This window comes from Nothoprocta perdicaria, unplaced genomic scaffold (assembly GCF_003342845.1).
Source record: "Nothoprocta perdicaria isolate Ctin4 unplaced genomic scaffold, notPer1 scaffold_487, whole genome shotgun sequence".
NCBI lineage: Eukaryota > Metazoa > Chordata > Aves > Tinamiformes > Tinamidae > Nothoprocta > Nothoprocta perdicaria.
In genome coordinates, this window is record NW_020455740.1 from 43,131 (window position 1) to 58,724 (window position 15,594).

General features: G+C 39.0%; 1 protein-coding gene across 1 annotated transcript in view; it reads left to right on the plus strand.

Annotated features, from left to right (window-relative positions):
- Positions 1-2,135: 2,135 nt before the first annotated feature.
- ANKRD12 (ankyrin repeat domain 12) overlaps positions 2,136-15,594 on the plus strand; it is a 36,952-nt gene continuing 23,493 nt past the window's right edge. Inside the window, exons 1-2 of the mRNA XM_026047282.1 lie at positions 2,136-2,271; positions 7,941-8,088. Coding sequence (XP_025903067.1) covers positions 2,185-2,271; positions 7,941-8,088 — 235 coding nt within the window. The 5' untranslated portion in view covers positions 2,136-2,184. The remainder of the gene's footprint in view (positions 2,272-7,940; positions 8,089-15,594) is intronic.

Consider the following 15,594-nt stretch of genomic DNA (forward strand, 5'->3'; position numbering starts at 1 on the left):
CGAAGACAAGGTGCAGGTTGTTATGTGTGGGACGGCTTCTAATTAAGCTTTTCCTGTTTTTCTTAAACTTGTGGTTAGTGTTTTAAAAGAAAACAAAGAAGTAAAATAGTCGCTGTGGGGGCAGGGAAGGCAAAGGACAAACTTTACTGCTTCATTTCCTAATTTTGTGGCTTTTGGACTGGCCGTTTTGAAGCTCTTTCTTCCCACAGAAGAGTTTAAAAAATGATTGTGTTACTTTTTGGTGTACAGTGGTACTTAGCTTAAGTATTCTCCAAGAAAATTTCCCTTAGCACAGGTCTGCATCCATTTTTGTTATTGAAGTGGGTGGCATGGAAGATAGACACTTTTTTTGAACCCRAAGCTTTGACTATCATGCAAAGCCTTGTTTTTGCCCCGGGTCATTTGCCAAAGAAGGAACTGTGGTCTCACTTGTCTGTTACCTATGTACAACCAAAGTGGCATTACACTCCTGTAACAGCAGCAAATTCTAATTGCAAACTTTTATTACAGAGCAACAATGGAAAAGTTATATCCAAACCACTACCTGGCTGAGGACTGGAGTTACTGCAAGATGCAGTCTTGCAGTATGTGTGTCTCAGATGTGTGGCCCCAGATACCCTGGTAATGTTCAAAACTCATCAGTCCGAAACAACCCATAAAACCTCAACAGCTTTAAAATGCCCTCGAGTGCAGGTTCACCTTTCAGCCCTGCCTCTCAGGCCCTCTCTTCCACTCACGATGGGTCTCTTGGCTTTCACCCCAAGGAGCAGTAGGTTTCTGCRTCTTATTTAAGCTCCAGCTGTCTTTGTAAGTTTGGGAATTGGTGGCCAGTGCCATGTAGGGATCTAGGAACCTCTTGGACGCTTAAAGCTGAGCAAAATGAGTGGGAACCTGCAGTGGACCTTCAGGGGCTTGAAAATAAGAGCTTATGAATTTCTCCCAGTCAAATGCACGTTCTCAGTACAGATTTCTCCCATTTGGAATTAGCGTTCTCATTTCCTCTCTTTTCTTTAGCCTTTTACTTGGGCGCAGTAGCGAGCTGGGTTTGCCCAGCTTATTCCCATTCCTCAGTGCCACAGCGCCCTGGGAAACGTTAGTGCTCCCCTTTTCYGCTCTCCTTGCTCAGAAGAGATGCAACTTGCAAGTTGCTGTTGCTAAACTGCCCCAGCACTTAATGCATTTCTGTGTATTGTAAAAATTAAGAGTGCACTGACAGGATATTTTGGTCTGTTTCTTTTACAACTTTAGTTCTAACGAGATGCTGAATAAATAATAGTGAGAAGCGCTTGGCTGTTGCTAGCTGGGCTGTAAATGAAAGAAGGGCAGACGTCTACTATGTTCCTCATGTAGGTTTTTAGGACAGTGTGACTTTCCCTCGTAGGCACCTTTTGCATTTTCTTTATGTAGAAAAGTGCAATCAAAGCTAATGTGAAAATTAATTCTGTGAACYGCTAATGACACCCCTTTGGTGTGCCCTGGAGAAGAAACATGGCAGAGCTCTAGAGCTTTAGGTACTGTGGTGATGGCTCAKGTAATTAATTTGCTAGACAGTACAAATTAGGATTCCTAGGTCCAGGCCTAAGCTTTGAAAGGAAGAGGCAGTCTTCCAGTCTGCCAGAAAGGCAAGCAAATCATCAAGACCTAACCTTGTTTCTGAAATACTTGATAGAGAGGATATGTCAGTTTGCTGGACTAGAGAGCTCCTTTCGTTCACAGTGTTGCTAGAAAGGATCAGGTGCATCCTCCCAGTCCTACTATCCATAAAATGAAATGAGGGTTTGAACAGCCGTGAACTGTGAAATAGCCAAAAGCAGTGAGTCTGGCAAAGAGGCAGGGCGGAGGGAGGGAGGAGGCAGTTCACCAGCTGACATCAAGTGGGGATTTTTGCTGTGACCCTGTTTCCACCAGTAGCTGTGTTTGTGTTAGGCCCTTTAGTTTTTGTGCCAAGAGTGGAGCTGTGGCCAAATGGCGTGTGCTCRGGGCCAGCTGTGAGGACAGTTTGCTGCTTTAGAGCCCTGTCTAGTTCTGCTGGAATCTACGCTCGCAACATCTATAACAATTTTTTATAGCAGCATTTTAAATATGGACTTTTATATAATGTGTATCTTTTTCCTTTTTTTCTTTTTTTTTCAGACGCATAATGCACCCCATAATACAAGATACAACTAGCTAAACAGCTATAAAATGCCCAAATTTGGGTCTACAAAAACAGTTCACGTTGAAAATTCTGACAGTGATAGCACCATGGTGGAGAAACAAACTGCAAGAAAGGTAATAAAATTGCATTCTCTGTAGTTCTGATGGAGTGAAAAATGTGTTGTTTCAAGATTCACGTTATTGAAATGGGAAGAAATAAATACAAATCAATGTTCTTGTTTCTATCTTAAGTGCTGAAAAAAGTGCAGCTTTTCTAAGCATGCTTTTAAATGGAAATTAAAGAGCAGAATTTATACCTTTTATTGTAGCTTACAATSTATCCTGAAAGGAAGCTAGATGGGTTTAGTTTACTTTATGTATGTTAGTGCTTAGGACTGATCTTCCAAGAAGTCTTTAAATGCTTGGAACTATTGCTATTTTATTAAATTGAAAGCATCCTCTCTGTAAGTAATAGATGAAAGGTTTCTGAAGGCCTCCAACAAAACACAGAGCAGGGGACAAGCGCACACATTTCTTCAGTTATTCCTTAGCCCAGGACAGGGGCTTCCTCTCCCCGCTGGGAGGGCTTGAAAGCCACAGGCTGCAGCCAGGTTAGCAGTGATTTCTGCAGAGGCGAGTCTGCTTTGCAAACAGTGCCCCCATTTTTGCAGGGCTGGAGAGCGAGGGCAATTGCATGGTCAAGTAATGCTGAAAGGTTAGGTGGGTTGCTCTTAAATGCGGAGGCTGAAGTTCTACATGGAGGTGTATTGAGTTTTTTATCCTATTGTTTTCTAAATTTTAGGGCCAAGTGGAGAATACACTTTTTCTCACTCTTTTTTTTTTTTCTGGCTAGTGCACTCCTATAGCAGACAATCACAGCTTAGCTGTAGCACTAAGGAATAATAAAAGAAAAACAAACTATTTCGTCAGTATTGTGAACAATACTTTCAGTTTGCGATTATGCACAGAGAACGTTAGCCTTAAAAAAAAAAAAAAAGTCAGGTATATGAAGTTGAGGCTGGGCCATACCAAGGTTTCTCCCKTGTAAGAAAAAGGTTGCTTTGGAAAATGATTTATAGAATAATGAGTGTATATCTTTTCTTTTTTGCCCTTGCCCTTAAAAGATACTTTTACTGTCTGTCATTGACAATCCAGCCACAGTTTCTGAAGATTATTTTATTGTATTAAAAATACTGGTTATTATTTCCTGATTAACTGTAGCATAGTTAAGCAGCAACTGTAGTTTAGGATTTCTGTGAAAGTGGGTTTCTGTTGCAGCAATCTCCCTTAGTGCATTCTGAATGACCCATATATACTAAATGAAAAAAATCGGATTTTAACAAAAATGTCAGAAGTTGCTCATAATTTGGTTGTTTATTGCTGTAAGAAGACAGAATCCATTTAGCTTCCTATATGTATATGCTCACTGTGTGTCTCTCATCACAATATTGATGTTTAGCTGGTCTTCTCTGTGATACCACCAGATCAATGAATAAAAAGATGAGAAATTAATGATAAAAGATGAGGGTGCAGCGYCTTCTTTAAATGTATTCTTTTCTGAGAAGAATTGTCAGAACAATTTTCAGTCCATTCCCTGGTGTTTTGTTTTTGGTGTTTTGGTTTTTTATCATCCCAGGAAAGTGAGGCCAAAGTACATTATTTCTACCAGCTGTGATGAGCTATTGTTAGAGAAAAAGAAGATAGGAGAAGAAATAAAATAGGGGGAAAAAAGCATATTAATGAAGGAATGAAAAGACATATGTATGTGTGTGTATGTCTTTTCTGGCTGCTGATTGAGATAATATCAAATAAAATAATCAACGCTAAGAAAGAGGAGGTAATCCCTGGGCTTGCACAGGCAGCAAGAATAGGGAGGCTATTGCGGTGACATTCATTGATATCCAGTATTGCCTTCTGGTTACTGGCAGCATCTTCTGGGTTTTTGAACTCATCATCTTGACCCTTCCATGTTTCTGATAAAAACTTTCTAACACCTCAAAGAATCTTGARGATGAGTAATCAGGAGCTGCTCATGATATTAAACCCGCTTTATGCCACTGTTTTCAACTTTTGTGCCTTTAAACTTTCCATCTTTCATTCACTTTCATCAAAACAAAACAGGGCATTTGCTGGAATATACCAAACTTGTTACGTTTCCAGCATACTGTTTCCCTACTAAAATATAACTAGAGATGTCTATAATGCCTTTTTTATGCATTTGAATGTTGTACATCGATTTATGTGTACATATGTAGAAATAGAACTTTTCTCATAGTGCAGGTTCCTTTTTTTTTCTCCAAAGGCTCTAAATTTTTCATATAAAGAGCTCTGCACTTTCAAGACATCTCAGAGCTCTGCTTCTCTTCCACCCTCCACCCAAGCGCCCTTCTCATCCCCTTTCTCTGTCACCCGCTAGCTGAAAAATGGTGCCAGTTTCTGGAGTAGCTGTTGGATGAGCTGCCTGCCCTGCACTGTCCTGGCCAGGAGCCTCCCTCCTGCCTCAGGTGCCCAGAAGCTGCTCCTGCTCTGCTAATCTCAGAAGCAGTTATAGCCRACAGGTCATTTGTCCTCCTATCATGCAGTCCCTGCAAAAGCTGGATAATCTTCTGAGCTGGAGATGTTGTGCTGGAAGAAAAYGATACAAATTTAGTGATCTGTGTGGAGATGAGACTTAATTCCACCTGTGTTATCTGGAATTCTAAAATGGATTTTAAAATTTGATTTGGAGAGCAATAATTTAACAATCAGTACTTAATGATCACACAAAATCATTTCGTTGAGGTACTGGATCTCRTAAGAGTTTGCTTAGCTGGTTGTTGCATCAGAAGAACATGTATTGTAAAGATTAATCACATGAACTAGAAATACGGGCATAAAACCTAGTCATTTATTAAAACGTGTTGATAAATCTGGAGAATAGATTGATGTCCCTGCAGTTCTCTCACCACTGCGTGGGCCTTCCTTCTGCCATCAGAGAAGCCTGTGTCTGAGGGTGGTAGGCGAAGAGYCTGAGGGGGGAGGGGAGGTCGTCTTCAACCTCCAGACACTTAAAATGGTTCCAGACCATTGTAATACAGCAGGTATTTTCTACCTGTTGCTCTTTTTCGTGTAGTTTGCCCTTTTATTGTTTCTGCAGAGTGTAGAGATAAGCCYCATCTGCACTAAGGCCTGCCCTCCCTTCCCTGCTCCTGTGTGCAGTAGGGCATGGCTGTTACTGAAGCAGAAAGTTCTTCAAACTGCTCTTGCAGCTTAATTTGTGTCACTGTAAAGAAACAGATGGGAAGTGTAATTATAGGTGTTCCCTGATATGCTTGTAGATAGGAGGTAGGTAACAGAGGCCTATTTACCAACAATTTTAACACAAAACAGTACATCTTAGAATAGAATAATGCTAAAGGACACCACTCCCTAATTTTGTTTTCTTAAAAAAAACACTAATGGACTAAATATATGTAGTAATAGTGTCCCAGTGATTAATACATTGAGACAAAAGGCAAACACTTGGAGGGTTCTTTTTTCCTTCATAACTGAGAAAATGTTTAGCTCATATTGACTGTGTGTTCTTCACTGTTGAACTGAGAAATTTGGCATTGTTTTCGTAAGACTCAAAATTCTATGTTTATGCATGAAAGTTAACCTTAAGCCATTTTAAAAACTAGTAAGTAGCTACACAAAAAGTCCAAGTTATCAGGTATTTGGAGAGCTTGAAATCCTTAGGACTGATGAGCTTATATCACATGTTTCTTAGGGTATGTGTATTTTCCAGTTGGTCACCTTCTGACCATAAAATACTGAATCACAAGCCTGCATGCAACAAGTAGACCAGCCAATGTCTGCATGAGATTTTTTTATAAAGATGAAAATATAGTGAGATTTTAATCTGTCTGAATTGTCCTTTAAAGCATAAATGGCCCAAAGCCAGAAAATAAATGATATATAGTCCATGGAGAAGCAAATTTGGGTTTCTAAGAGGTGGAGAACAGTCCACATATACCTCAAATCATTTTTATAGCACACCGGGCACCCTTTGGTCTATAATTAATTATCTTTGACAGGAGAAGACMACGGCTCGTTCTCTCTCTGGGCTTAGTGCATCTGCTGGTTTCTATGCTGTTCCATCATCTGTTTCCATGTGTTGTCATTGGTTCTGGAAATACTAGAAGRTACACGTGGAAAAGTGTGTTAAGAGATCACCCACCCCACTGTTCTGTTGACCTTCTGGGGAGGTTTGTGTTGAACAGATGACAAATTGCACGTGCCTCCTCAAAGCGCATGCGTGTCATCTTGCTGACATAGAGTTGGTCATCTTGCTGACATGGAGAGATGCGGTTCGTGCCGTGCCCCAGAGCAGAGTAAGCTGCTGTTGATTCCTGGCAAATGTTTTCCAGGCCTTTCCTTTCAAACTCTGACTTGTAGAAAATCCTCTGTTCTTGGGAGTTGGTTTATTCTGGTACTGACTTACCCTGACTGGCATGAAGTCAGGTACTACTTGCTCGCTGTATGAAAGATGATAACTTTTGGAGTCTGTGATCCCTTGAAACTAACTTTCAGTTTAGTCCTTMTTTATCACTTCCTTGGTGCAGATGTTTGTCTTCTGAATGATGTAGGATTTTTGTGGATTTGTTTTGTAATCATTTGTCTGTCCTTTTAGCAGTAGTTTGAGGGTAGATGATATAATTCAACTAATCTTCTTACCTTAGCCATGTATTTTTTTTTTTTAATAAAGGAAAGGTACCCTAGAGAATAATACCTTTGCCTGGAGTTATTTTCTAATTTCCTCTGACCAGAATATTTTTTTTCACTCAATTCTTGCTTCAGAAGTATCAAGTAACAGCCTTTTGTTGTATACCAATTGTAAAATAAGAGTATGTTCCCCTGGTGTATTTAGGAAATGAATCTGTTAGTGTGTTCACCCATCATCTCTTAAGAGTGATTTAAAGTTGTGGGGTTGGAGTAAATGGCATGGGTGAGCAATGTGTTTCTGTAGAAAGTAATGATGAGAAAATACTAATGCTCTACCCTGCGTCTTGATCAGCAGGCAAAGAAAGGCTCTGTTGAAGAGGGTTCTCTCAAGAAGTATTTTTGCTAACCTGCTATCTCTTGCATACTGTCGGTGTTATCAAAGCAAACAAATATGAAGTCTGTGCCCATGCTGCGTTCTTTTGTTTAATGTTTTATATGCCAAAAATACTGAGCATCTGTATCTGAGAACCGCACATAGCTTGAGCTTATTTTTTTTTTTCCGAATTTCACACCAGTTAGCTTAAGTTTCTTTGCAGATTTGTGAAGTTCTTGGTGAATTGTGCTTCAGAATGTGATACATTGTACTGTTTCTCCCCTGGTTAAAATGGGAAGGGAGTTCCCATTTTAACACCCCAGCAGAGGTCGGGGTGGAGGGAACAGGGAGGGTTTGGGAGCTTTTCTGTTTTTGTTAACTGTTTGTTATTTTTCACAGCCTGTTTTGCAATTTGAGCTTTTAATGTGATTTTTATGTAATGGTTAGAGCAAAAAAATAATTCTTAGACTTGATAAAATTTTGTCTACATGGTGTTGTTCCCTTGCTTATTAATCAAGGCTCTAATAGTGAATACAGTGATGTATCTGAGTAGTATAAATAATACAGAGATTTTCTTAAAAAATTATCTTTAGTAAGATTGTTGTGTCTTTTTGTTCAAAAAATTAGTGTATGATGTATGTATTCACAAACATGCATGTACACTCTCACACAACATATTCAGTCTGGACATTATGATAGTGTTCTGCTTTATGCGAAAATTACTTAGTATACTTTTTATTTATATTAGAGCAAGGACAAGATTGCATCCTACAGCAAAACTCCAAAAGTCGACAGGAGTAATGTGGGCAAGGAGATGAAAGAAAAGTCTTCTATGAAACGTAAACTTCCTTTCACTATTAGTCCATCCAGAAATGAAGATCGCAATTCAGACGCAGGTAGAACCTTTTTCTTTCCTTAACTAATTATTTGCTGATAACTCACATCCTAATTTTATTCATTGTCTTTGATATTTTCTGTGTTGATTATTTTYATGTGAAAAAGAGATACTAAGTATAAAAGTTGTTTGCTTCTCACTGTTGGATCTAAATCTAATGGACTTGTGTCCTATCCACCTTTACCATTTATCATTCCAGCACAATATCTGCATTTTCCAGGCAACTCTTAACCTCATTCTTTTGCTTCTATTTCAGCCTTAAGTCTTTCCTTTCACTGTTATTTAGAGGTTTATTTGCTTTAAGAGGTAAACTGATAGAAAGCTCTAAGTGTCTTGCTTTGAGGCACAGTTCTCTGTAGCCTTTTTTGGCAGGGGGTGGGAGTGTGGGAAAGACGGGGAAGTGTTTTATCCTCCATAATAAAAATGCTAAGATTATGGAACTAGCTGTGGTTAAACTAGTTGTGGAGAGGGTGCTCCTCATTTTGTTTAAATTGTCATGATATTTTCTGGATCCCTTTTTGCATAGGATGTTATTTTTTCCCCAAGTTAAAACCAATTCTAGTAGCACATACTTAAAATTCAAGATACCATTCTAAACATGGCTCTTTTWAAAAATCAAGAGGGAGTGAGTATGTGGGATGTAATTCAGAGTATAGTTATCTCTAAATTTACATGATTACATGTATCCTCTAATCCAGCGTTGGTTCTCTTGCTAAGAAGGCAGTATTTATGCCTTCTGGAAGGCATATTCTGCAGATTTCTCCATACTGCTTGTTCAATGTTACGATTCTCATATCAGCAGTCAAGCTTGACTCATTATAAGCTTGCCTGTTTTTGTAAGCTAGCAATTCCATTAACATGATTAGAATTAAATGCCATGTAATAGCGTAAGCATCAGTACATATTTGCTTCCTGTCCAGGATTTCATGTAGAAGGTTTGCTTRCTAGATGTTTTGTACTTATTACTGTGACAAGAATGTGGTATTAAATACAAATTTGAAATAGTCACATTAGAAAATAATAATAATAAAAAATGAGGGGCTTTGAATCTCATTTTTAGTGGTATTTTATGGAATTTTAGAGTCTTGATACCACTCGATCCTGAAAAGACTATRTTTCTAGTATTGAATTCTAAGTATGCCCCCAGCATCTGCTTTCTTAAATCTGTTGCTTAGTATTAGACTGTAACTGTTTTTGCTAATGTAAATAAATATATCTAGGAGTAATATTTAGCAGTTACATAATGTTTTCCRTATTCAAAATCCTCTGTCATTTCTTCCCACCTCCATCAACACCAAATAAWTCATTGTCACAACATCTTGTAAGGTAATGTAATTTTGGGGGTTTTTCTTTTGCTGTAGTATCTCCTTACAGTTGCCACAGACAATATGGGTTATTTCTGCACACAGACATATGCAGAAAGACAGTGCACACACTACAAAATGTTTCTTTTAAACCTGTAGCAGGGAGATGACCTGAAGAGTTGGAGTAGGGACAGCAGGTTCTTAATGTAACAATAGCAAGTGCACAGCTTTTAATTACATCATAGCTTTTCTCCAGTTTATTTAAGACATGTTGCAGATTTCTGCATGCATTCCTGCTGAGGCAGGGAAGCCACCAGCCTCTTTCACAGATGAGGGACTGAAATCAGGAACAGAAGTCTTCCAGAGGCCACAGCATCATGAGGACTAGAATCCAGTTCTTCTAGTGCCTGCTCTGCCCTTTGTCACTTAGACTCCAACTGTGAGAATTAACAATATCTTGGTATTGGGTTTGGCACTGACCTGGATTAGCATTGACACAGAAGGCACAGATTGATACAGAGTTAGAGTTGTCTCAATGCTACCTCKGGAGTTTTCAAACATAAACTAAGTATCTCTTATTTTTGGAGAAAATACTTTTGATTAACTCCTTGTTTTTACTCCTTTTCTCTGGGAACTTCAAATATTACCTCTCTTGTGGGATTTTCATCAACAGTTTCTACCTCTCTGGAAGCAGTAATGAAGATAGGCAGCCAAGCCAATTGTACATTCATGTAACTTCATTTAGAAGTTGTTTTTAAAAATTGGTTATTCCTATAGAACTATGTAGTAAATTTTATACCTTGCCAGTTTTGGCAAGACTGGAATCAAACTGTTCAAAGTGTTTTATAAGAGTCTAGAAAACCTCTAGTCTTTCTGTTTGTTTAATTTTGGGTTTAAACCATTGCTTTTGCTTAAGAAACTACTGCAATAAATGAATGGAAATCTTTTCAGCTTTAGCCTCCTGGCTGCTTCATTAATAATTTTGTACTGGATAGGGTGGAGCCCAGGTGCCTGAGTTATGCCATGAAATGCTTCTGGAGATGCCYGAGACCACTGAGAAAGCTGCACAGGGCCAAGAGATAAAACCCGAGCCRTCTGCATTGGCCTTCTGACGAGGCCAGAGAGGCAACCGGAGCCCCTCAAATAGCTCTGTGTACCTCTCTCTCAGCACCAGCATCATGTTGTTGCTTCTGCTGTTGTGCAGGGTGTCCGTGGCGCTGCTCGCTGGCCTGGTGTGCAGAGCCCTCCTTAGGTGAGGCCTCCGCGGCCGCCTGGCCTGTCGGAGCGGCCCCGGGGAGCTGGCATGGTGTAGGTGCTTGCTCTGCGCTCGGGTGTGTGCGGAAAAATCTYGCTGTCAAGAACTGAATGTCCACAAGGAGACAGAGGAGACCCAAAACTTTATTTGAATAAAGGATGAGTCCACCGGGCATATCCCTGTGGGGTCTCTCAGGTTGCCAGGGGACRCAGCCCCCCTTTTATCCTAATTTCCCAGACGCGGTGGCCCTCTCCTTTTCCCCACTGGCCAAGGGACTCGGGAGTTACAGCCTGCCCGGCCASCTGCACCCAACTGCTGCCTCCCTCCATGTGTTCACGCCACAGGTAACTCCAGGCTCCCTGCAGCCTCTCCCCCCACTCCTGGCTCCCTCAGTCTCCCACCTGCCTGGGTTCCTTTGTCCTGCTCATCAGCCAAAGAAGGGGGAGCAGTTTCCTCCTTCCTTTGTAGAGATGCAAACTTACAATCTTGTGGCCTATRTGTTCTGCTCTAGCCCAAACTCCTTGTGTGTGTGTTTTCCACACAGGTAGAACCATGTGCAGCTTCAGTGCTTGCCAAAATCAGTTTGGGGCAGGATTCTCCCTGTAGCCTCTGATTTTAGGCTGCTAGAATGGACAGGAGAGGGCAGAAAGTTTCTTACACTTTTATTTTTATATGGCCTCTTGTGTTTTATATGTTCAAGTCTTCCAGTCCAAAGAAGCCATTTTATTTAAAGGCCAGCACTGATTTAGAATACCTTAAAAAACTTTATTTAAGTTTCATAATTGGTTAGTTATTTTGGTTATTTTAAAATAACCCCCTGAAGCTGTTATCCGAGTGAGAATAAGAAGCAAGTACTGTTTTTGTGAGGGGCAACTTTCTTTGAATGCTCCACCTTAATAATCACAACCCAGGTTATCTAGAAAGTTGAACATACCTGAAGATGGCGAAGATCTCTACATTCTAAAGATATACATATACATTTTTATATTCTTACTACATAGATGGTTATTCACAGAAAAACTCTATATTTAAATCTTGGAACAGTTTKGGGTATGTTCAGTTCTATTGGTCTTTCTTTCAAATAATGTTCTCAAGACTATTTATGATAGTCTTGGTTTTGTTTTCTGGTCTCTTCAATTTCTGTTTAAAATTGCCCAAACATGACACAGACCTGTTTCTTCTGACACTGACCTGTCATCCAGGAAAGCAGAATAACTCCTCTTGGCATTCCATACGTACATCACAGTAACACAGTGTATAGAGTTACTACAGTTACACATTTATAGTGTAACTAGAGTTACTAGAGMTTGCACATTTATATATATGCTCCTCAGTCCTCTTCTGAGGATAGTGGGGCTTCTAAAGTAGATACTTTAGAAACTTTAAAAACCTGTAGCTGCTTGCTGGGTTTGGATTTGGGGCTGCAGACAGGCGAGTGAGCAGTGTGTGTATATTTTGGCTTTGTAAAATTGTTACTCATCAAAAACATGATTAAGCATCACCAAAATATTAGTTTTTTGGTAGTGTGCAGCATATTGTTGTTCTCTTCATCACATTTTCATCATTCTCTAGCTGAATTTGGGAAGAAACGATCAATCATGATGAGCTCYTCTTTAAAATAACTTAAATCAGGTTATCAGTATCGTGGAGATCTTATCACTTTATAGTAACTGTAGCGCTCTTATCATCTGTAGGTCTGATGATCATCTTGACCTGTCATACTGTGTATTGCTAATAAGGATATTAGGATTTTGCTATACATCACTCAGTCTTATAAATTCCTTGTAATTACTGATTTTCTTCTAACCAGCTTATCTTTAAGCTTCACATGGACTCCTTTTTTAATCTGATTATTCTTTATAACTCTCATTATTTTACATGAAAGTAAAGTTTTACATGAAAATAGTCTATTAGAAGCCTCTAAAGTTTGAATTTGTTCTTTTTGTTTTGTTTCCTTTGCCTACAAGATGCTTTTGTGACCAGAGGCAATATTGACTTAATTTGGCATGGTTTGTCTTGAGAAATTCAGTGCGCATTGCTTTCCAGCTTATTTTTGTGAAGAATCCTAAAGATTTTTCATAATTTTTTTCTAGAAATTGTTTGCAAAATTAATTTATCATCTTCAAATCCAAAGAAACCAAAGACAACTATTGATTTTCCTGGGACATAGTCTGTCTTGCACAAATTCTCCAATAAGAGCTGCCGGGGTGCTGGTGTTTCGCATGGCACATTTAAGCACCGTGAGTCAATTCCTTGGAGCCCTTCCAGCAAGAAGAGTGCTCATGCACCAGCAGTGCTCTTTCACAGACCTTGACTATTGATGRCTGTGTCCTTTAGATGGAAAACACACATTGCAAAAGGAAAAAAAGTGACAAGGAATGTTGTCCAYTTGGATTTGGCTACTCATTTTGAAGGTTGCTCTGTAACAATGATGAAACAAAGGGAGTTGAAGAGATTGGGAGGTTTTATAACAAATCMGAAATTTCCCAATACTATGTTTCTAAATGCTGAAGAATACCCCAAAATGACCAGAAAGTGGTCACTAAAACAGATAATAGGGAATAACAAGGTACTTGTATTTTCAATTAACTTGGAAAACAGAAATAATTGAAAATGAGAGGAAAAACAAAACCAAAAACACTTAAAAATTCACATTGTCAATTTTATAAGTGATTTTCTACATAAACTTTTTTTTTTTTTTGAATTACACTGTTTCTCAGTTGGGGAAGCTATTAGTGTTCAAATCACATAAGCATCAAGTGTGCAACTGTGACTCACTATTCTTTACTCTTGCTGAATGAGATGTGTTGTATACTGTCCTTGCAGTGATATTCTTAGAGCAGGGAAATCAAATCTTAACGGTTTATTCCCCATTTAGCATAATGGATATTCCTATTCCTTTATCCTTTTTCTGTGGATCTTTTTTTTTAATATATATAGAAGAACACACACACACATTGATATAGTTCCCTTCCATTGCTTTTTACCTGTGTCTTCATATCTGATAGATTCAGATCTACTGATCTATGAGGAGAATTTAGTGCCTTCTTACAGGGCATAGCCAGGTAAATGCATTCCTGGGTGTGCCAGCTGGAGTCCTGTGACAACTTTTGGAGCCTGGCTTTAGTGTCTTGGCTGGTTAGAATTTCTGAAAGCACCCAACATTCTAAAGATTGTAAAATACTTTCCAAAGATGGAAGTTGAAAGTACAGTTACACTCCACGTTTTCGTGGGATTTTTCTATTGGACTTTCTGCCTATAGGGTGCTAGTGTTTATTTACAGACTAAGTGCATTTTTAGACGTTAGGAAGCGTGAGATGCGTGCAGTTCTGGAAAATCTCAACATTCACATAAGTAAAAGGCTTCTCCTCATTTTCTTTTTAAACATGGTGGATAAATTTGTAACTTTGACCATGTACCTAGGCCTGTAGTTTTCTGTTTTGAAAGCAGTCTTGCTCTACCTCTTGGGCCTGTAAGGGCCCGTGTGAACCGGCCCCAGGGGAGCTGGAGAGGCGCCCTGTGCTCCCTGCGCGCGGCCAGGCCTAGCCGTGAGCGCCGGGCAGGCAGGAGAGGAGCAAAGAGAGGGAGCGGAGGAAACTGGGAGAGGCGCAGAGAGGGACGGAATGGGACAGGAATTGGGGCAAGTCCCATCCTAAATAAAGGATGGATAAAGAAGTAGTTCAGAGCTGAACCGAACGGTGTGGTGTATGGGTAGGAACCCGGCTTAAGGAGGTCTTAAGCTTATAACCTGTAATTCTTATTGCTTTTTGGCTCTCTGCAGGAGAGTGAACTTTGCCTCAATGGACATTTCTTATCAAAAATTTTCTGCTTTGGCAAATGATAGCATTTTGATGGCGTTTTCAAAATATATCCCTGATATATAAACCTGATTTGTCTGCTATATGCATTGCATAAATTGGGCCTTTTRGGAAGGAAAACCAAGGGAGTTATTTGCAAAAGAATTTTAAGATGTTATTTCTGATGATTGATATAATTAAGATACTCCTCAGCCTATTCCTTCTTGACATGTTTGCTTACAAATTTAACTGTTCTAGAATTTTAAGGACATATCATTAAGTATGTTCCTGATGTCCTTTGAGTGATCTGTGATACCCAGTGCATTTATATTCAAGCAGTAATCCTGGGGCTCTGGGGAGAAACACAGCTAACACAGACATACCATACAAATAATATGATATATTTACAGAATGTAAAATATTGAAGTTGGCAAGAGCTTTTTAAGACAGACAAAACAAATCAGTGCTTCGATAACTACACAAAGTGAACAATCTTCTCTATACACAACTATAAACTAATATAGTGCCAGAAATATATGTTTAAAAGTTATATTCTGATGGAGGGGAGGTTCTTTGAGATAGTTGTAATGTATGAAAGATCATACTTGTTTACCAATACATATTCATTGGTATGAGTACATGGTGTGAATACTCATACATTTGGTATACAGTACTAAATATAATACTCAGTAAATACTGTTGCAGTTAAAAGCACTTTAGTAACTTTAGTCAAAGTTACCTCATCACAAATCAATTGTTTTCTATCATGCTATGAGGTTAATGTTTATGCTTGGTTTAGGAACCATCTATAGAAAAATCAAGGAAGAGAATTTGGAATGGATGGAAAACGTAGGACAGAGTTTCCAAAATATACAAATAAAACTCTAATTTCAAAATTATTAGGGTATAAAAAAATCTTTTATTTGAGAATACCTTTAACTGATCTTGAGTTCTGTAAGAATTCATAGGTATTGAATAGGTATGAAAATGATCAATTAGCCATAGCTCCTAACCATAGAGTTTTAATCTTCCTTAATGCTTTAAGTATTTAGTGTTCTATTATCCTGATGTGATTAGAATACTTAACAAAAACTAATGGAAATGTAACAAGTAGTGGGTGCAGTTTCTGTTTTTATCCTCTCCTCCCCTCC